We start from the raw sequence: 22510 nt of genomic DNA on the forward strand, positions 1-22510 counted from the left end.
AAAGGTAGTTCAAAGCCATGTTAAAACTGAGCTTTGATTTCCCTCCTCTGGGTGTTTTTTATTCGATTCCGCCTTTTATTTTCTCTCGATCAAAAATAGGACATCCAAGGCACTGACCTGACAAAAAACGGTCAGACGGCGCCCCCCCCCTCTATTTATCCAATAGTCTCTCAATTTATTTTGAACCCAACAGGAAATGTCAGCAACTGAATTGCAGTTTATTTCCATGATGAAATGCCTGCATAAGTTTCGTTTTTCCTCTATCAGCAGAAGGGTGGGTGGGTATCGCAGTTAGAGAGAGGCCTTTTTGGTAAAGCTAAGCAGATCTAAGTCTTGCTCCATCCCACCGCCACCCCGCACTCATCTCGTTCTACTTGATGGCTGTTGAGATGAACGCTCCCCTGCCCCACGTGCCTTGCTAATTTTATGCATGAGGCTCACGGCTTTATCCAGCCACTCATTCAAATGCCAGCCGGCCGATGGTTGGGGCTGTAGCGCTACATTCCACCAGCACTGTCAAAATTCAAGAAAACCAGCTGTCGGGCATGCATTTAGCTTGGGCGGCTTTTTCTCTCCCCCCACCCCAACCAAAGACACAAGCAGCTCAGAGTTGGTTGTGTCTACACTGTACATTACCAGATTCGCTTGTCAAATAAAGAGAAAAGAGAAACGCAAAATGATGGCTACCGGAAACCAGGGAACCACCACCAAGCAAGCTCACGGCAAAGAAGCAAGCGAGGATTTTCCCAGGCGGCTCAGGATGGAGAATTGGGGGGAGCTAGAATTTAGAACGAGGGTGTGCAAACGGGGTGCCGTCTAGATGTTTTGGGCTACGACTCCCATCAGCTCCAAGCAGCATGGCTGATCGTAAGGAATGATGGGTGTTGTAGTCCAGAGCAGCTGGAGGCATCAGATTGCCTGCCCTAGCTTTAGAGTTTGGTTTCTCAAGCAACGGTACAATTAAAATTTTCGCCAAATTATAAATTCAACTTGTCTTCCTCCCCTTTTCCCCCCTCTTTTAAATAGCTGTACATAATTAAAAATAGAGGATTTCCAATCAGCATTCCAAGGCAACAGGAGAGGAGAAGAATATGTACTCAGGGCTGGATGCCACTTGCAGTTAGGAATCTATTTTCTATAAATGGATTTACAAGTGACCTTGAATTGTCACCACAGAGGCGGCTGGCGCACGGATGCCCCTTGTGAAGGAAATGCTTTGAGCCAATCTGAAAGGGCGAAACAGTGGTGCAGCTAAATAATTTTAGATCCAGGACTTAATGGCCTTAAAGGCACCTTCCCTTTAGGCAGCCATGTGTATTACTTAGGGTGACCCTATGAAAAGGAGGACAGGGCTCTTGTATCTTTAACGGTTGTATTGAAAAGGGGATTTAGGCAGGTGTCATTGGTATGCATGCAGCACCTGGTGAAATTCCCTCCATCGCAACAGTTAAAGCTGCAGGAGCCCTGCCCTCTTTTGTAGAGTGGCCAGATACAAAAGAGGGCAGGGCGCCTGCAACTTTAACTTGTGATGAAGAAGGAATTTCACAAGGTGCTGCATATATACAAATGACACCTGCTGAAATTCCCTTTTCAGTGCAACTGTTAAAAATACAGGAGCCCTGTCCTCCTTTCCATATGGTCAAGTGGCTTCCTATTCTTCTTGAGGCGACAATTGTCTTGCTCAGTTTGCATAATTTTGCCTAGGGGGACGTTTCCAAGAGGTTAGACTCTCTTCAGATAGAAGAGACTTTTGTTGCTTAATAAAAGCTTTGTGGATTACTTAGCAGGCCTGGTCATTTGTCTCCCATCGAAAGTAGGAGTTTTCTGAGAAACACGACACAACCAGGGATGAGGAGGTGAAATTGTCTGACAGGTAGGTGTTAAGGGTGAAAGGGGGGGGAGTTCTCCACGATGTGGGCATCTCCAACCTCAATCCATCATTTGCCTTTCACGTTCAGCATCTTTTTACGAACGGTGACCTGCCGTTATAGACTACGTCAAAATAGGGGAAAGTAGCAGCCCTGGAAAATCCGAGTTGGTTAACATTTTAAAAGCTCTTGCGGGGCTGATCACAGCACCAGTTTGCAGGAAGTATGAACTACATAAACAACAGAAAGGGTCAGTAAACCCAGAAGATGGGATACCCAACCCCACCTAGCGAGAGGGCATGCACCGAGAAGGGTAACTCAACACATCTGCATTTCTTGTGTCCCACAATATTCACAGCCATATCAGTTTCAGTAGATCATGGGATTTGGTTTCTTTTCTTTCACTAAATATGAATGATGTTCTTTCTGACTGGCATCCCGTCTCCTCTTCCTTTCTTCCCCTCCTTGCTCAGATACACACAAAGGAACCAAGCAATCGTGTAAATTGAAGTACGTGTTCAGAGGAGGGTAACCAGAATGATCAGGGGCCTGGAAACAAAGCCCTATGAAGAGAGACTGAAAGAACTGGGCAGGTTTAGCCTGGAGAAGAGGAGACTGAGGGGAGACATGATAGCACTCTTCAAATACTTAAAAGTTGTCACACAGAGGAGGGCCAGGATCTCTTCTCGATCCTCCCAGAGTGCAGGACACGGAATAACGGGCTCAAGTTACAGGAAGCCAGATTCCGGCTGGGCATCAGGAAAAACATCCTGACTGTTACCTAGGGAGGTGGTGGGCTCTCCCACCCTAGAGGCATTCAAGAGGCAGCTGGACAACCATCTGTCAGGGATGCTTTAGGGTGGATTCCTGCATTGAGCAGGGGGTTGGACTCGATGGCCTTGTAAGCCCCTTCCAACTCTGCTATTCTATGATTCTATGAAAGAAGGCAAAGGTGGCCGCATAGGCGTGCACAGAACATTTCGTTAGGGTTTTTCTTTTTTTAAGGTGAACATTTATTGAATACTCAATCATAAAGGACATTGTTGCATTCATTTATTTATTCAGCACTGTAGACACTGGGCTCATCTACACCAAGCAGATATTCCACTATACAAGTGGTATGAAAGCGGTATATAAAAGGCAGGAGCCACATCACTGCTTTATAGTGTTATTGAAGTGCACTGACAACTGTTGGGGCTCATTGACACAGACCATATAATGCTTTCATACTACTTTCATAGTGTTACATCCTGCTTGGTGTAGATGTGTCAATGGGCCCCAACAGTTGTCAGTGCACTTCAGTACCACTATAAAGCAGCCGTGTGGCTCCTGCCTTTTATATATCGCTTTCATACTGCTTTCATGGTGTTATATCCTGCTTGGTGTAGATGTGTCACAGGCTCCAACAGTTGTCAGTGCACTTCAATATAGCTATAAAGCTGTAGTGTGGCTCCTGCCTTTTATATACTACTTTCATAGTGGAATATCCTGCTTGGTGTAGAAGAGCCCAGTGATGCCCTACTATGCATTTGGTTTGTCAGACTGTGGGAGGGCCATTGCAGGTGAGGGGAGAATTGAGGAGAAGCTTATTGCTTGAGACATTAGGGTGTGCCCGGGCACACCCGGCACACCCCTTGCGCACCCCTATGTGTGGCAGGGCGTGGCACTAAATGAGTGTGGTGAAAGCAGGAGGGAGGAGCTAAAAGATCAAAGCTTACAATATCTGCAAGACATCTCCCCACCTACCCACCCCCACTCCACAATTACACAATGCAGATGTGAGTTTCCCCTCTTACCAGTTACAGAAAGATGAGTGAAAGAAGAGACTACTGGTAACAGAAGGTTCGCATTCAGTTACCAAGTAGCCACCAGAAAGCCAATGGGACAAGCAAGTCCAGACACGAGGCCCAGTGCAGAAAGACAGACAAGGAAGCCCCCTGCCCATCCCCCCGCCCACTCCACGATGCAGTCAGAAATCTCAAACAAGGTTAAAAGAGAAGTGAGGCGAAACGAAAAGTTGAGAGAAAAATGAAAAGCAAGAAATTGAAATATTGTTTTGGTTAAAAAAAAAAAAAAATCAATGGAACCAACCGTGTCCTATATGTGATGTTTTCATGGATGGATATTTGCACGGTTATTTACAAGTTTTTGGAGTTTAGATAATTATTAGTTAGTTATTTTTGAGCAGCAGGCAGGCAACATACAGACGGAGACATGGTTTTTTTTCGCATTGTATGTTGATTGGATGGCGTGAATTCAGCAGGAAGGGGGGGAAATAAAAGAAACAGAAAACAAAAAGAGAAAATGAGTCATTAGGACAAGCAAGGAACAGAAGCACTAAAATTGTACTGAAAAAATTAGGTGCTTCTAAAAAGTTGCTTTTCTAACAATAAATCTGGAAGGAAACACAATCAACTATTTGCATTTCATATTGTAATGCAAATTAAGAGACACTTCACAAATACCATCATCGGTCAATATATATGTATGTATATATATATGCAATTTCTTTTTATTCCTAGGCAAAGGTAGAGATGCCAGTTTCAAAATCTGCATTCAGATAGTAATAGTCTTAAGAGCTTTTTCCTCCCCTTGGTCTCCTTATCTGGGTAAAGGCCATTTCTTATGACTCACTTTGCATCCATTTACACGCCCATATGTGGTTTGTGGGAGTCAATGGGATTTTAACAGTACAATGTAATACATCCCTCTACAGGAATAAGTCCCGTTCAGACCAGTGAGACAAACTCCCAGCTCAGTGTCAATTGACATGCCATTATGCCACACGACAGTATAGCATCATAGGTAGAAGGTTGTAGATCACAAGCTGAATATGAGCCAACAGTGTGATGTGGCTGCAAAAAAAAGCAAATGCTATTCGGGGCTGCATTAATACTATAGCTTCCAAATCGTGTGAGGTACTGGTTCCTCTCTATTCAGCCCTGGTTAGGCCTCATCTTGAGTATCGCGTCCAGTTCTGGGCACCACACTTCAAGAAGGACACAGACACGCTGGAGCGTGTTCAGAGGAGGGCAACCAGGATGATCAGGGGTCTGGAAACAAAGCCCTATGAAGAGAGACTGAAAAAACTGGGTATGTTTAGCCTGGAGAAGAGAAGACTGAGGAGAGACATGACAGCACTCTTCAAGGACTTGAAAGGTTGTCACACAGAGAAGGGCCAGGATCTCTTCTCAATCATCCCACAGTGCAGGACATGGAATAATGGGCTCAAGTGACAGGAAGCCAGTTTCCAGCTGGACATCAGGAAAAAAATCTTGACTGTTAGAGCAGTACGACAATGGAACCAGTGACCTAGGGAGGTTGTGGGCTCTCCCACACTAGAGGCCTTCAAGAGGCAGCTGGACAACAATCGGTCAGGGATGCTTTAAGGTGGATTCTTGCAATGAGCAGGGGGTTGGACTTGATGGCCTGATAGGCCCCTTCCAACTCTACTATTCTATGATTCTAGAATACCAAGAGCGCACTACTAGCTGTGCTGAGAGATTCTGTGATTTATGAAATACCCTTTTGAATTTGGAGTTGGTGGGCAGGGGGACACAATAGTGTCATCAACAACTAAAAGTTTTCTTTAGTTGATTCATCACCTACTTTTTAATTGATCCATATGCCTGTTGGAGGGCCTGAGAGAACTTTCAGAATACTAAACCAAAGCCACTGCTAATTGTTAGAATAAATGGTCTTGAACATTTTCTTTCATTTCCCCTGAGAGTAATACACTAGACAAAAGGCTACAAGGTTTCTGACAATTCAGATTTGCCTCCATCCCTTCAAAGTTTCTGATGCCAATTAACCAACCAGAGATTTCATTGACTGATCTGCCAATTAAACCACTTGCAACCATTTAGAAGAAGAAGAATAATAATAAAAAGTGTGTCTTCCAAGTCAGCTTGAAGTGACAGGGAAAACTGACATACATATTTGCCTAGAGAAATAAAAAGAAAGTATTCAAAGCATTCACCAAAGGAAATTACGTACGACACAACTACAAATTCAAATGAAAGCAACATTATCAACACATTTTTTTTCTTTTATCTTTACTCCTTGGTTGTTCTGCTGGTTGGAAATAAGGCAGTTCATAGCCATCTGAGCTGGTCTCCTGGAGGATTTTTTGGGAGGGGGGCGGGGGGAGACACTAACACCAGGATATATACTGTGAAAGATGAGTCAACACCTTCCTGAAGGCTTGCTGATCTCCTCAAAAGCTGCTCTCTCTGAACAACAGGGAGCCATGTGGTAGAAGCCAAGGATGGTGACACCATGCCAAGGGTGTGTCTGTGTGTCACGTACTTCAAATCACTGAGCTTACACAGCTAGGTGAACACAGGGCCCACCCTGAAGTTGGGAAGAAATGGCAGTTCAGATCGACATTCATCTCTTGGCCGTTCAGAGATTTGTTCCATCAAGGGCCAAAGGTGCATTGATCATAAAAGAAAACATTTTGTCATCACTGACAAGTCGGCAATGCACTACTCCACTGGTGAATCAACCAGTTCAAAATATCAACATTTCTGCACGGGGGAAATGCTTGACTGACGCAAGGCACAGTCATGCCTTGCGTCAGTCAAGCATTGGGATTTGGCCAGATGGGCGGCACCAGAAGGCCGCAAGGGCGTTGGCTGGGTTCTCAGACTGGTCTAAGCCCCATCAAACCAGCATGGCTGCTATTCCACCATGAAGGCTGAGCTGGTATGAGAAGAGTTTGTCCGTCCACCCCACCCCTCCTCTTCCAAGTGCCCACTTGAGCCCTCCAAATTGTACAGCCTATTACTGGCTGTAATGTAGCAACGCTGCCTCCCTCCACCAACGCCTGGTTCTCTCAGCCTGCCTCATAGGGTCAGTCTCGTGAAGGAAATTGCAGGGGCTGCTGGAACTGCTGGAACTGCATTACCATAGACAGGAGCATGAGATTAGGAACGAGCAAGAAAACGGAAGGAAAAAAAACCCTCCCCAGGCACACACACACACACACCTTGTTAGTAACAAAGGGAAAAGGGACATGGTTACAGAGTAAGCAAATATAATGAAGAATACCACTGCACAAACTGTTAGGGAAGCGTCTGCAAAAGGAGTTAATTGCCAAGGCAAGGTGGGGAATTATTTACTGCAGCCATGGTGCCTTCCTGCATAAATTATACAAATTCAATGGATTTGCAGATATTTCTTGATCTGGCGTCATGGGCTTGGCTCCCATCAGTCACGGAGAAGAACTCTGTGAGGCGCTCAGTCCCCTGAGCTCCAGAGATTGTATTAAGACTCCATCCAGGCCATGGGGAGATCACATGGTTGAGTTATTAAACAGAAAACCAGGGGCACTCTAAACCCAGTTGGGGATATAATAGCTAACCATGGCCAAGGAGGGTGGGGAAATTTGCACACGAGAGAGGAAGAGACTGGCATTAACCATGGTTAGCACCAACCCAAGGATGCTCTAAACCCAGTTTTGCAACCATGCTAAAGAAGGAAGAGGCTGGTGGGGATGGGGTGGGATGGGGAGAAATAGGGCCTACGACCCCATGACTATCACCTGCTCATTATAAGGGCTTATATAACATTAAGAATGAATGCCTGAGTTTTCTTCTTTTCCTTTCCCCTTCTTTTTCTTTTTTATGTTGTGTCGTTTTAGATTATAAGCCTGTGCACGGGAATGGTTTTGTTTTTATGGATTTATAAGCCACGCTGAAATCCTTCCTGGCTGAAGAGTGCGGTATAATAAATGGTAATCTGAACCCGGAAGATATTAATAACTGTAGGCTGCCTGCCAACATCCCCTTCCTGGGCAAGGTGCGTGAGCAGATGGTTGAAAGCCAACTCTTGAGTGAAACTGATTATCCGAATGCATTTCAACTGAGCTGCAGGCCAGGTTTTGGCATGGAAACTGTGGGATGGACTTTGCCAAGAGCGGCACAGCAGGAGTGTGACCCTGTCGATTCTCTTGGTCCTCCCAGTGGTTTTGATACCGCTGAACATGGCATCGTTCCGGATAGGCTGTCCAATTGAAGATTCCAAAATGTGGCACTGGGGGTATCATTGCTCTGTGCCTTGGCCATAGGGTCCCACAAGGGTCTATTTCGCCCCCCCCCCAATGCTGTTCAACATTTACGTAAACTGCTGGAAAGGTTATCCAGAGATGTGGACTGAGATGTCACCAATATGCAAGGCGACACACAACCGTATCTCTCCTTTTCATCCCAGTGAGGCAGTGGGTGTTTCAAATCAATGCCTAGGCCCAGTAATGGACTGGACGAGGGCCAATAAACTGAGACTCAATCCAGACAAGGCAGAAGTACTGTTAGTGGGTGGGACATCTGCCTGTCTAAATGGTGTTCAACGTGTTCTGGAGGGGATGGTACTCTCCCTAAAGGATCAGGTTTGTAGTTTAGGCGTGCTCTTGGATTCAGCCTAGGTGGCTTTGTTGATATGGAGCACCTTTTATCAGCTTAGGATGATATATGAGCTACAACCCTATCTGGACAGACATAGCCTAGCTACAGCTATCCATACTCTGGTATCCTCTCGTCTGGATTACTGCAATGCGTTATACATGGGGCTGCCTTTGAAAACGGTCCGGAGACTTCAGCTGGTCCAAAGCAAGGCAGCAAGATTGACAGGGACTGGTCAATACCAGCGTGTTAGAGAAGTGCTCTGTGATCTGGCTTCTGGTCCATTTTGGGGCCAAACTCAAAAGTGCTGGTATTGACTTTCAAAGCTCTAAATGGCTTGCGGCCATGTTATCTGAACAATGGTCAACTCCCATGTATACCTGCCCAGTGAGGCTGGGGGCTACCAAGGTGAAGGCCCTTTCACCCCAGTTGTGGAACACCCAGATAGGATCACCTGGCACCTACACACTGTGGTCTTTTCAGCACCAGATGAATACCCTTTTTATTTTCCCAGGCTTTTTAGTCCGTCAGTTTTGTTTTTAAGTAGGTTGTTACTGTTTTAAGGTTTTTCCATTGCTGTTGGCTTTTACACTAGTTTTTTTATCTTATTTACTTATTTATTTTATTTATTTATTGCATTTCTATACCGCCCAATAGCCGAAGCTCTCTGGGCGGTTTACAAAATTAAGACAATTCAAGTTTAAAACAACAGTATAAAACCATAATATAAAATACAATATAAAAGCACAACCAAGATAAAAACAGCAGCAATGCAAAAATACAAATTTAAAATACAAATTTAAAACGGCAAAGTTCAAATTAATTTATAGACTGTTAAAATGCTGGGAGAATAAAAAGGTCTTCACCTGGCGTCTAAAAGCATATAATGTAGGTGCCAAGCGAACCTCCTTAGGGAGCTCATTCCACAGCCGGGGTGCCACAGCAGAGAAGGCCCTCCTCCTGGTAGCCACCTGCCTCACTTTCTTTGGCAGGGGCTTGCGGAGAAGGACCTCTGAGGATGACCTTAGGGTCCGGGCAGGTACATATGAGAGGAGGCGTTCCTTCAAATAGCCTGGCCCCAAGCCATTTAGGGCATTAAATGTTAATACCATTATTATTATTATTATTATTATTATTATTATTATTATTATTATTATAGCACCATCAATGTACATGGTGCTGTACAGCGTAAAACAGTAAATAGCAAGACCCTGCCACATAGGCTTACATTCTACTAAAATCATAGTAAAGCAATAAGGAGGGGAAGGGAATGCAAACAGGCACTGGGTAGGGAAAACAGGCACAGGGTAGGGTAAAACTAACAGTATAAAGTCCGAGCAGCATCAAGTTTTAAAAGCTTTAGGAAAAAGAAAAGTTTTTAGCTGAGCTTTAAAAGTTGTGATTGAGCTTGTAGATCTCAAATGTTCTGGAAGAGTGTTCCAGGCGTAAGGGGCAGCAGAAGAAAAAGGATGAAGCCGAGTAAGGGAAGTAGAGGTCCTTGGGCAGGCGAGAAACATGGCATCAGAGGAGCGGAGAGCACGAGCGGGGCAATAGTGTGAGATGAGAGAGGAGAGATAGGAAGGAGTTAGACCGTGAAAAGCTTTGAAGGTCAACAGGAGAAGTTTATATTGGATTCTGAAGTGGATCGGGCCCAGACCTGGACTGGCAGCCAATGAAGCTGGAAAAGGACTGGTGTGATGTGGTCTTATCGGCCAGTCCCTGTTAGTAACCGTGCTGCCCTGTTTTGTACCAGTTGAAGTTTCCGGACCGTTTTCAAAGGCAGCCCCACGTATAACGCATTGCAGTAATCCAAACGAGAGGTTATCAGAGCATGGATCACTGTAGCAAGGCTATCTCTGTCCAGATAAGGTTTTATTCTGTTTTATATTTTAGCATGCTATGGTTTCAACTTTAATGGACCACCCAGACAGCTTTGACGATTTGGTAGCATAGAAATGTAGTAAACAAGTAATAAATAAATATAACAGTGGTACTACTGATAGGGCCTTATCAGTAGTGGCCCTGTACCGTTAGAATGCCCTCTGCAGAGAGATACATATGGCTTCATCCCCACTGGCTTTAAAACAAAAACCCTGAAGAAGATTTGTTCGAGGCTGCATTAAGTGCTTAAAAATCATTTGCTGCTTTTGCTGCTACCGGTGTATGTGTTTAATTGTAGCTGTATATTCAAGGTTTTGTAGGACTATAAGCTGCCTTCTGATGGCACTGGACCTAAAAGGCAGGTTAAAAATCTCTGAAAGAAATAACAATTAGAACTATTCCCAATATTTATCCTTAATTTACAGATGGAGTGTGGTGGAGTGCCAGCTTCATAGCTTGATCTCTCTCTAAGATTTCCCCCCAGTCTTCTGGGAATCCACACCATGCGATGATTCCTGAATGGATTGCTGGGAATATAGTTCAATCTGACTGATTGATTTAATTTTTTGGACATTATTTTGCCAGTTAAGAAAGCAGGTTTGCACCTTCTGTACTCACCGCAATCTCCGTTACTAAAATATCAGTAATACTTCCCAAGACAGTGACAAAATCAAAGATGTTCCAGGCGTCACGGAAATAATTCTGTAAGATAAAACAATGACAATGACGAGGATCATTCAAAGCGACCTGACCATGTAAGTTATTTCTCTGGACACGACAGACCTCGGGACGCCTCCACTTTCCCCCAGGCAGTTTGATGGGCTGAACGGATTCCCTAGGATTGGACGAATCTGCCCATTTCAGCTACTCTCAGTTTCTCATCTTTCCAACGCGCAGCTTGTCCCAAACTTTGAAATTTCACGTTCTGAACTGGTGCCTGGATACAGTTATCACTTGCGTGAGGGCCAACAAACTGAAGCTGAATCCTGATAAGACAGAGGCCTTGTGGGTTGGTGGTTCCCGGGTCTGGGAATTGGGGTGTCTGCGTGTTGTGGATGGGGCTGCACTCCCTCTGAAGGAGCAGGTCCATAGTTTGGGGGAATGCTCCAAGACCCACCTTTGTCACTAGAGACCCAGGTGGCCTTGATGGCCCGGAGTGCTTGTTATCAACTTCGGTTGGTACGCCAGCTACACCTGTTCCTGGATGGGGATAGCCTGGCCATGGTCATTCATGCACTGGTAACCTCATGACTAGACTACTGTAATGTGCTCTACATGGGGCTACCCTTGTGTGTGGTTCGGAAGCTGCAGCTTGTGCAGAACGCAGCAGGCTCTCTGGGACGCCTAGCTTCGCCCGGTGTTAAAGTTACTGCACTGGCTGGCTGTTAGCTACCGAGCCACAAACAAGGTTATGCTATTATCCTATAAAGCCCTAAACAACTTGGGATCAGGAAACCTAGCAGACTGCCTTCCCTTATAGACATCCAGACGACATTTACGATCATCAGAGGAGGCCCTGCTCGTCATTCCAAGACGAGCAGAATGTTGTCACAAAGAACCTCAATGGCGGGGCCTTCTCTGTAGCGGCCCCCACCCTCTGGAATACCCTCCCTTGTGCGGTTCGGGAAGCGGAAAATGTAATATCCTTCAAGCGCCTCCTGAAAACACATCTTTTTAGACAAGTTTTCCCTGGGCAGGATCTTCACCACTGCTTTATAACAGTTTATAACTATTCCGGACCTGTTTGGTGCAGTTCTGGCCCTGGATAGTAACTTATCCTGGTTTTATGTGACATTTTTAAAGTTTCAAAGTTTTAATTTTGATGTTTGCACACAATGGTTTAAATTGAAAACTGCCCAGAGAGCCTTGGCTGTTGGGCATTATAAATACGTAATAAATAAATAAAGTGTCTTTTATTCTAAAATGTGGCTTTTAAAAATGCATTCTTCTCCTTTTTTCTCTTTTTCTTCTTCTTTTTTTTTTTAAAGCTGAGAACTGCATTAGGTCAGTTTGGGCCAAAATTCACAAGGATCAAATTGCTCAGAGCATGTCGGCATCAGAAGGAACTGAAGAGAAATAATCAAAAGGAAATTGTGCGGGCCCAGTTTGCTCTTTAAGAAAACAGAATGGGACAGTGGAGAATTCTGAACTGCACTGTCCCTGTTTCTGCTTTAAGAACAGCCTTCAAAAACTCCAAAACTCAGGGTGAAATTTAGATGGGAAGAAGTTTGGAAGCATCCCTGATGGCTGACGGGAGAGGAAAATGACGAGGACGACGAAGGGAAACAGTCCATACCAGCACGCCAAAGGCAATGATCTTCAGCAAACATTCCAATGAGAACATGGATGTAAACACAATATTGAGGCATTTCAGCATTTCTTCATATGGATTTGGGGCACCGTAGAACTAAATTGGAAGGGAAAGAAAACGTATTACTAGGCAGAGTGGCGTGCAATCACAATTCACGTATTCTCGCTCTGTTTCTCTCTCTTTATTTAAACTGCAAAGTGCAAGGGTTCCCATGGGTCCCTGCACATTCTATGCAAATTTGTGTCATCTTTGTTTGGAATGATGCCCTTTCCTCTGTTGGGCGAATGAGTTCGGCGGCCACCCCAGAAGTCACTGACCTTCATCATCAGCACAATGGTGTTGAGCGCAATCATGACCATGATAAAGTACTCGAACGGAGGCGAGACCACAAACTTCCACATCTTGTATTGGAAGGACTGCTTGTTTTGCGGCATGTAGCGGGTCAGAGGCTTGGCACTGATGGCAAAGTCTATACAGGCTCTCTGCAAGATAGCAAAGAGAGAGTGTGGAATTAACTGGAGGAAAGGATTGGCTCACAGCAGCTAAACCCTTTCCCCTTAGGTCAGGCAGAGTGGCTAAAGAAAAAAACCCAGCTTTATAGTACAATCATAGAATCATAGACTCATAGAATAGTAGAGTTGGAAGGAGCCTATAAGGCCATGGAGTCCAACCCCCTGCTCAATGCAGGAATCCACCCTACAGCATCCCTGACAGATGGTTGTCCAGCTGCCTCTTGAAGGCCTCCAGTGTGGGAGAGCCCACCACCTCCCTAGGTAACTGATTCCATTGTCGTACTGCCCTAACAGTCAGGAAGTTTTTCCTGATGTCCAGCCGAATCTGGCTTCCTGTAACTTGAGCCCGTTATTCCGTGTCCTGCACTCTGGGAGGATCGAGAAGAGATCCTGGCCCTCCTCTGTGTGACAACCTTTGAAGTATTTGAAGAGTGCTCTCATGTCTCCCCTCAATCTCCTCTTCTCCTGGCTAAACATGCCCAGTTGTTTTATGCCACGGCTAGACCTAAGGTTCATCCTGGGATCATCCAGAGTTCGCCCCTACCTGAGCACTGGATCCCCTGTGTGTCACGTAGGTGAACAAATTTGACCCCTGGACAATCCAGGGATAAACCTTAGGTCTAGCTATGCCCTCAGTCTCTCCTCATAGGGCTTTGTTTCCAGACCCCTGATCATCCTGGTTGCCCTCCTCTGAACATGCTCCAGCTTGTCTGCATCCTTCTTGAAGTGTGCTGCCCAGAACTATACATGCCTACTTAAACTTCTCCTTCTGTACTGCGGCCCAAATGAAAAACATCAGTAATTAAACAACAAAAACGGATGTATTTGCTGCCTATGCATTTCCCCCTAATTCTGTCTAATGTCTAATTTGGCCTTTAGATGTCATGATTTCCCTACAGGTGGCAATTCCATGCTTCTTTAAAAATTTGTACACAGACTAAGAAGAGGTGGGAAATCGTGGTTTCCATGTGCAGACACATGATGTAGTGAATATAACAGGTTTGTGAGAGTCGCACATGATAATCTCCACATGTATGAGTTTTGCCACTGAATACTTCTAGAAGCTGTTCTTAGAATAGACCTAAGTATACAACCATCAAGATGAACCGCTTTTTGTGGCAAAGCATGCTCCATGCCCAATTTATTTATTAAAAGTATGTTGCAGCTTTCCATCATAACAGATATTTAAGGCTGCTCTCAACATTTCCAGTAAAACAGTAATAAAGACACAAAATCAAATTAATCAACCACAGGTATACTGTACTTGTTTTCGTATGGTTTGTAATTGTTTGAATTTGTCTCATGATTTTACTATTTTAGGTTTTAATGCCATTTCACTATTTTGCTGCAGCTTATCAGTTGTGTAATTGGGGGGTGTTGTAGGATTTAAGGGTGCAATCCTATACATGTATAGGCATGAAAAAAGTACTACAAGTCCCAGCATACCCCAGGCATCTATATCGATTAGGGGATGCTGGGAGTTGTAGGACTTTTTTCTGCCACAAAATGCGCAGAATTGTGTACTAAAAGTATTTCCCCCCCCCCTCTGATGTTCATTTCAAATGCTTTGATTTCCAAAATGGTGCCTATATTGTGCAGGGAAAAATCAATCAATCGATCAATCAATCAAGTATATTATACAGTCGCAAACTCATTCAAAAGACAAAACATAGCATCAAACACATACATTATCTGACTTAAAATGAAGTTAAAATATAAATGTATATATAAGATGAAAAGGAGAAAAAAATAAAAATTAATGAGAAAAGGTCAAACTGTACTAATGAAATTGTTTTACGAACATTGGTACCATTTCCATTACTTTTTGGGGGGTATCAGCCAATAAAAAAGCCATATACCATTCAAAAGTCATTCCTGGATATTTTAATAAAACAGGAAAGTCTTCTATATCACTCATCTGTGTAAAAATTATACGCAAAAAAAACACACAACCCTATCTGTGAAGATTTCTACCACTCAGTCCCCACAAGGACAAACTCGTTCATTCATAATTAGGTTCTAGGTGAACCCTGGAAGTACAGACAAGAGTATTGTGCAATCTGATGTCCTGATCATGTACCTCGTTTTTCTCCAGGCTGCATTCAGACATTACTTTGTCACCCTGCTCTTGGAAGGTGATGATGATCAAAGCCACAAAGATGTTCACAAAGAAGAAGGGGAAGACAACAAAATACACCACGTAGAAGATCGACATCTCCATCCGGTACCCAGGGCTTGGGCCTTGGTTCTCATACGTTGCATCGACAGAATGCTTCAAAACGCTGAGTGAGGAAGGAGGCGGAGAAGAAACGGGCAGAGATTAAGGCAAACTCCACGTTAGGCATGATATGAAAAGGAACTGAGAATAAAACGGCCAGTATCGTACTGCCGTTATACAAATCGATGGTGCGACCACACTTAGAATACTGTGTGTACAGTTCTGGTCACCACACCTAAAAAAAGGATATTATAGAGCTGGAAAAAGTGCAGAGAAGGGCAACGAAAATGATGAAAGGGCTGGAGCATCTCCCCTATGAGGGAAGGTGACATCAACTGGGGCCATAGCTAGACCTAAGGTTGATCCTTGGATCGTCCAGGGGTCAAACCTGTTCATCTAGGTGACACACAGGGGATCCAGTGCTCAGGCAGGGGCGAACCCTGGATGATCCCAGGATAAACCTTAGGTCTAGCTGGGGCCTAAGATTGTTTATCTTGGACAAAAGGAGGCTAAGGGGAGACAGGATAGAGGTGTTCAAAATTATGCATGGTACGGAGAATGTGGATAGGGAGACATTTTTTTCCCTCTCTCAAAATACTAGAACCCAGTGGGGTCCTCCCATGAAGCTGATTGATGGGAGATCCAGGACAGATAAAAAGAAGGACTTCTTCACACAGTGCATAGTTAAACTATGGAATTCGCTCCTGCAAGATGTGGTGATGGCCACCAATCTGGATGGCTTTAAAAGGGGGTTGGATAAATTCCTGGAGGAGAAGGCTATCAAGGGCTACTAGCCCTGATGGTTGTGTGCTATCTCCAGTATTTGAGGCAATAAGCCTGTGTGCACCAGTTGATGGGGAACATGGGCGGGAGAGTGCTGTTGCACCACGTCCTGCTTGGTCACTGCGTGAACAGAGTGCTGGACTAGATGGACTCTTTGTCTGATCCAGCAGGGCACTTCTTATATTCTTATGTTCTTACGCTAGAAGCCAACCCGAGAGTTGGCTCATCAGTTGATGGTATCACTTCACACATGCAGTTGGCCCTTGTCAAGTGGACATCAACTATACAAGGAAATCAAGTGTTGCATTTCTTGGTTTGAGGCAGTTCCAGGATTCAGAACGTAAGAAGAGCCCTACTGGATCAGACCAAAGGCCTAGCCCAGCATTCTGTTGACACAATGGCGAACCAGCTACCGGTGGGAAGTCCACAAGGAGGAAATGAATGCGGCAGCAGCCTCCGGTAGAGGAAGGTTGAAAGAAGAATCTGAACGAGAGAGAAAATCAACAGCTTGGAAAAGCTAAGAATTCTGACTGTAAGATATTGCTGGGAAGTTAGAAATTGGCTAGATGTGTTTATCCTAGTTATTTCTTTCACCTTTGCTCTTACGGTTTTGTTTGTGTGTATGTGTGTTGTAACTATTCAGATGTAATTTAAAAAAACCTATTATTATTATTATTATTATTATTATTATTATTATTATTATTACCTTTTTTTAAAGTAAATTTTCACACTTTGTTGCTCAAACTGTGTGGTTTGAGCAACAAACCAGCTGGACATCAGGAAAAACTTCCTGACTGTTAGAGCAGTGCAACAATGAAACCAGTTACCTAGGGAGGTTGTGGGCTCTCCCACACTAGAGGCCTTCAAGAGGCAGCTGGACAAGCATCTGTCAGGGATGCTTTAGGGTGGATTCCTGCATTGAGCAGGGGGTTGGACTCGATGGCCTTGTAGGCCCCTTCCAACTCTGCTTTTCTATGATTCTATGATTCTATACCCACCGTATGCTTAAAACTCAAATCACACACTACCTAAAGGTAATGTTAAGAGACCGAGAGAGTTCTAAGTAGGGTGAACAGATGGAAAGGAGGACAGGGCTCCTGTATCTTTAACAGTTGTATAGAAAAGGGATTTTCAGCAGGTGCTATTTGTATGCGTGCAGCACCTGGTGAAATTGTTGAGGTGAATTTTCTCCACAGAGGAAAGAAAGGACTTTATAGAGTTAAAAGTGCCTGGCAGATTTGTCTCTGGACTGCAGCAAGTGTTCAGTTTTGGCCTACGTGCAAGACCTGGAATAGAGACAATTGGTTAATTGAGCCAAAAGGAAAATGTATTTAAGATGTTTAAAGGCATCTTGTTGTCAACGTTGTCAAGTGGTTGTCATTGTCGTTGTTGGTATAGTATGCTGTAAATATCTATGACCATATGTAAAGGAAAGTTTGTTTCAGTAAAGTTTCTTACTGACAAAGCGAAGTGAGTATTGATTTCTTCCTCAAGTAAGACTCTCTAGCCAGTAACTGTGTGTTTCCAGCTTTTCGCGGTTGCTACGCACTCTGCAAATTATTCAAATACCACGACAGAAATACCCTCTTCATCACAAAGCTGCAGGAGCCCTGCCCTCTTTTGTATGTGGTCAAGAGAGCAGGGCTCCTGCAGCTTTAACGGTTATGATGAAGAGGGTATTTCACCAGGTGCTGCATGCATACAAATGGCACCTGCTGAAAAGCCCCCTTTCAATACAACTGTTAAAGATACAGGAGCCCTGTCCTCTTTTCCATATGGTCACCCTATTTTAAGGTTGTTTGATGGGGGCTGCTGAGGGGAGAAATAGAGAATTCCACCTGATGCCAGTGGGAAGATACTAGGAAGGGAAGGATAAACAGGAGTTGGGCGCTCTATTTGGCCTGGTTTCCCTTCAGTACACAAGTCGGGACGTAACTAGTCCTATGACAAGCAACGACGATAGCAAACAACTATTGAGATTTCAGCCCACTGCTACCTGTATAACTCTGCCATCCACATGCACAGCATGGCTTTTAAAAATGTTCTTTCATTTTTAGGTTGCAAAACCAGCAGTGAATAGCACTTTGAAGTTCTGCTACTTTCCTATTCTTGTCTCAAGGTGACTATCTTTTTTTTAAAAAAATAAAAACAAAAGTAGGTTACATAAGATCTAAATGTTCTGAAGGAGCACAGTGTATAGGTCAGAGGAGAGTGGACAATTATGTTATCAACAAGTGTCCAGGGAATCTTGCTGTAGAATCTGAGTCAGAAAAACAACTCTCGGCTCCTTAGTGCTTCAGATTTGTTCAGGAACCGTGAGGAGTAAATGGAAAAATATTAGCCTAGAGGCGAGTATCTTGGTCACAGTCTTCCTTGCTAACAGCACTGTGTACTTCAGGGATGGGGAACTTGAGGTCCTGCACATGTTCTTGGACAGGATGACTAAAGGTCAGGGATGATGGAAGCTGTAGTCCAGCAACTTCTAGAGGGCCAACGGTTCCTTGCCTCCGGTATACGATAGTGCTTAAACTATTTAAGGGTGGCTTTCACTGACGATGAAACATCAGACAATAGTTTATTTGAGGAACAATGAAAAGATATTCACAGTAAACTGGAATGAATGCTATTTTATCTTCTAAAAAATAAAAATAAACCCAGAGGTGGACAAAAGGTAGATTGGGGTCTATTGTAGATCTCTGGGTGACATCCAATAGATTGGCAAGGGTTTCTGACTCCCAATAGTTTAACAATGACTATATCCACGTAAATTCGGCTGCTGCAGTGAAGAAAAAAAAAGTTGGATTAACAGGAGTGGGATTTTATTTTGAGGTTGTTGTTTTTTTCATACATTGTATAAACTGCACTTTCACGCCAAAGGTGATTTTAGGGTGGTGTACATGTGTGCCTTTTGTGTGAAACAAAGGTGAGTTCAATTCAGCTCTACTACTGGGGGGGGGGGGAACACCCCAAGGCACTGACTATGTTCAGAGGTACTCTCTTCTGTAATGTGCAGTCTTATGACTTTTACATCTGGTTCTGGTTGGTAGATTTTGGAATTCTAATAAAAAGATTTGACAAGCCTGGAATTTATTTACCATATGTATATACTGCTCCCCATTGAAAATTTTGGAGCAGTGTGCAAGATAAAATAAAAACAGAATAAAACACTTTAAAATAAATTTTGAAAGAAGCAAAATGTACACTGGTCATTAAGGAAAGGCTTCCTGGAATAATGATGTAATAATAATGGAATCATCTGCCCATTGCTGTCCGAAACCCATTCCACTGAGTTAATTCCCTCTGTCCTCCAACTTCTTCCCTCAACAAACCAGATTCCCACCCACAACTGTCATTCTATGCTCCCTTCAATTCCTCTCTCCTTTCACTCTGCGCTCCAAACACAATCCCCACACATGGCTCATTTCGTTTTTGTGATCCACCCCATTTTCTGCCTTTACAGGACTCTAGTAAAAGACCGCCAATAGCCCCAATAGTGTCTGGAGTCAAACAAACTTACGTCGGCCACCCCTCTCCTGTGGAGACGGTGAACAGTGTCAACAAAGCCCAGAGGACGTTGTCATAGTGGAATTCATATTTCTTCCATTGCCTGGGCTGAGCCTCCACCTCGTCTTTCACATAAGCCAGATATTGACCTCTAGAAGAAGCAGGACATAGAATTCAAACAGGCCAAATACCAACGAGATCTGGAAATGGGGCTTGATTTTCATTAGCTCTAAGGTCCCTCAACCAGGTTGCGGTGACCAGGCTCCTGAAGTCCTTGCACAACAGACACCAAGAGGAACGCAGAAAGCTTCTGCCGGTAGTGAGATGATGCATCCCTTGCTGACAAGGAAATTTCAGGCAGTAAGTTTTGGTTCCTGAATCACAACGCCTGAGGATTTTAATTCAGTTCGTTCTTCTGTTAAGAACTTAACAAAGTTCAGTAATGTTTTCATAAATGAAATGGAAAGATCTTGGTGCATGTTTTTTAAATCCTTATTCCTCTTGACATCTGCCTCAAGCTCAGCTCTGAAACAGCCCTCTCAGAAAATCTGCAACTAGGATCTGTCAATTTCACTTTCGGCCAAATCTGTCAATTTCACTTTTGCTCAATTTCTCATTTTTCCAAACCTAAAGTCAGTTTGTCCTGTTTTCACATCAGCTTGAGATTTATTTTTTCTAAGAAAAAATTACACAAAAAATTCACACACATTTTTGTGGGAATTCCTCCTGATACACACATTTTATTTTGTAAAGCATTTTGCCTAATCTACGCAATTTTGCAAGCAACTCCCCACGCCCAATATAATGCATTTTAATGTTATTTTCATGATTATAAGCATTTTTGAGTAAAATATTCCATCACAAAATTCAAAGAAGTGCAAATTTCAAAGGATAACTGAAGTTCGGTTCAGTTAGAGTCATATAGGTTTAAAGTGTGAGATTAAGCAGCTTCTCATTAAAATGCAAGCCCCCCCACCAAAAAAAAATTCTCCCCTATTCCTAGCAGCAACCCATATCTGCAGCTTTGAGAGTTTGTTCAAGGAATACTGTTTGCTGTACAGGTACAGAAAGGATTAGTGAGTATGTGGCCTCAGCTAGACCTAAGGTTTATCCCGCGATCGTCCCGGGGTCATCCCTGCCTGCTCCTGGGATATCCTGTGTGTCATTTACATGAACAGGGATGACCCCGGGACGATCCCGGGATAAACCTTAGGTCTAGCTAAGGCAGTGGTTCTCAACCTTCCTAATGCCGCGACCCTTTAATACAGTTCCTCATGTTGTGGTGACCCCCAACCATAAAATTATTTTCGTTCTTCTCTACACGATCCATTGTCATGGGATGGTTTGCTAATGAAAACAATACATAACAATAGCTTTAATAATACAAAAGATGATACATGACATAGTTCAGTCAATACAGTTTCCTAAGACCATCGGAAATATGTGTTTTCCAATGGTCTTAGGCGACTCCTGTGAAAGGGTCATTCGACCCCCAAAGGGGTCCCGACCCACAGGTTGAGAACCGCTGAGCTAAGGCCTGTGTTTCCTTCAGCCTCAGTTTTGAGAAAACAGCCAAGCTTTTTCTCTTGCACCACAACCATGTTCAATTAGGTACCTGCAGTCTTTCTCCAAATCCTTTGACTCATCCGTGCAGTAGAAGAATCGCCCTTTGAAAAGCTGTACAGCGATGACAGCGAAGATGAACATGAAGAGCATGTAAACAATGAGGATGTTGAGAACATTCTTCAGAGAGTTCACCACACAGTCAAAGACCGCCTGTATGAGACACACGCATACGCATACACACACGCACACACACACAGAGAGAGAGAGAGAGAGAGAGTGAGAGAGAGTGAGAGAGAGAGAGTATTCATAACCTAAGGGAAATTCAACATGTCATTCTGCCTTAACTTTCTGATTTTACTGTATCTGAAGGTCCAGCTTTATCACACCAGCGTTATACTGTGCAATCACTGCGAATTGTGTGCAAATTGTGTGTCCAAAGTTTTCCAGCTTATAATCTGCTTTGACTGTGAAACGCTCCTATGCATCCTGCTTTAATTGTGCTATAAAGGGAAAAGACCCACCCTATTTTGCTACTAGTTTTGGAGCGAATCATTTGTTGTTTTCCGAGTGGCCGCTGGGGCGCAGGAGCAGGATTTGATATGTTTAAAGAAAAATTAAACAAATGCTTACGTCTGCGTAAGCTTTAAAGATAAAGACATCAAAATTGGCACAGTAATAGATATCAAGGAGAGCTTTAAGCATACCAAATTTGAATCAGATTGGGTCATCCGTTGATTTTTTATGATTTTTTTACATTTCCCCCCTTAAACCCTTTGCAAAGGATCTTAGGAGCGCTGCCGCCCAGGGTGTGATTTAGCAACAACAACGCCGACAGCTTAGCGCTGTAGGGGATAATTCGAAGGAAACAGGTACGTGGGATGAAGCTCATGGTCTCATTTTAAAGATAAATCAGAGAGCTACAAAGTAACAATAAGTGTACCTACCCTTGTTATTACATCAATAATTCTTGGTTTTTAAGCATATACGTTAATAGTAGGGAAGCATATGTAATTTCATGGCAATTTTTTTGAAAAAAAAATAGTTTTTTTTTATTTGATCAGAAACTTGTTTTTCTGCCCTGCCAACGGTCAGCAAGATTCTGTGTCCGCTGAACATGCTCAGTCTTAATTGGGCTGGGTTTGGTGTTCTGTTCCCCCCAATCTGGTGGAAGATACCTCCTTGCTGGGTGCTGACGGTGCCATTTTGGCTACATAAATCACCTCTCCACCGTGCCTGGGTCCAGCTCCAGCTGAGAGCCCCCTCCCTCCTGCTACCAACTGTCTCTGCAGAGGCCACCAGTGAGGGAGGAAGCAGCAGCCAGGCACTTCTCCATCGTGCCTGGGTCCAGCTCCAGCTGAGAGCCCCCTCCCTCCTGTTGTCAACTGTCTCTGCAGAGGCCACCAGTGAGGGAGGAAGCAGCAGCCAGGCACCTCTCCACCGTGCCTGGGTCCAGCTCCAGCTGAGAG

The 22510-nt window shown here is 43.9% G+C and overlaps 1 protein-coding gene across 1 annotated transcript in view; it reads right to left on the reverse strand.

The window, feature by feature from the left end:
- Nucleotides 1-22510, reverse strand: part of CACNA1B (calcium voltage-gated channel subunit alpha1 B) — a 292665-nt gene that overhangs the window by 49568 nt on the left and 220587 nt on the right. The window contains exons 28-33 of the mRNA XM_063144790.1: nt 21094-21254; nt 19492-19629; nt 15054-15255; nt 12779-12943; nt 12447-12557; nt 10769-10852 (exon numbers count right to left, since the gene is read on the reverse strand). Of these exons, the coding sequence (XP_063000860.1) occupies nt 10769-10852; nt 12447-12557; nt 12779-12943; nt 15054-15255; nt 19492-19629; nt 21094-21254 (861 nt within the window). The remainder of the gene's footprint in view (nt 1-10768; nt 10853-12446; nt 12558-12778; nt 12944-15053; nt 15256-19491; nt 19630-21093; nt 21255-22510) is intronic.

Source organism: Elgaria multicarinata, chromosome 19 (genome assembly GCF_023053635.1).
Source record: "Elgaria multicarinata webbii isolate HBS135686 ecotype San Diego chromosome 19, rElgMul1.1.pri, whole genome shotgun sequence".
Classification (NCBI taxonomy): domain Eukaryota; kingdom Metazoa; phylum Chordata; class Lepidosauria; order Squamata; family Anguidae; genus Elgaria; species Elgaria multicarinata.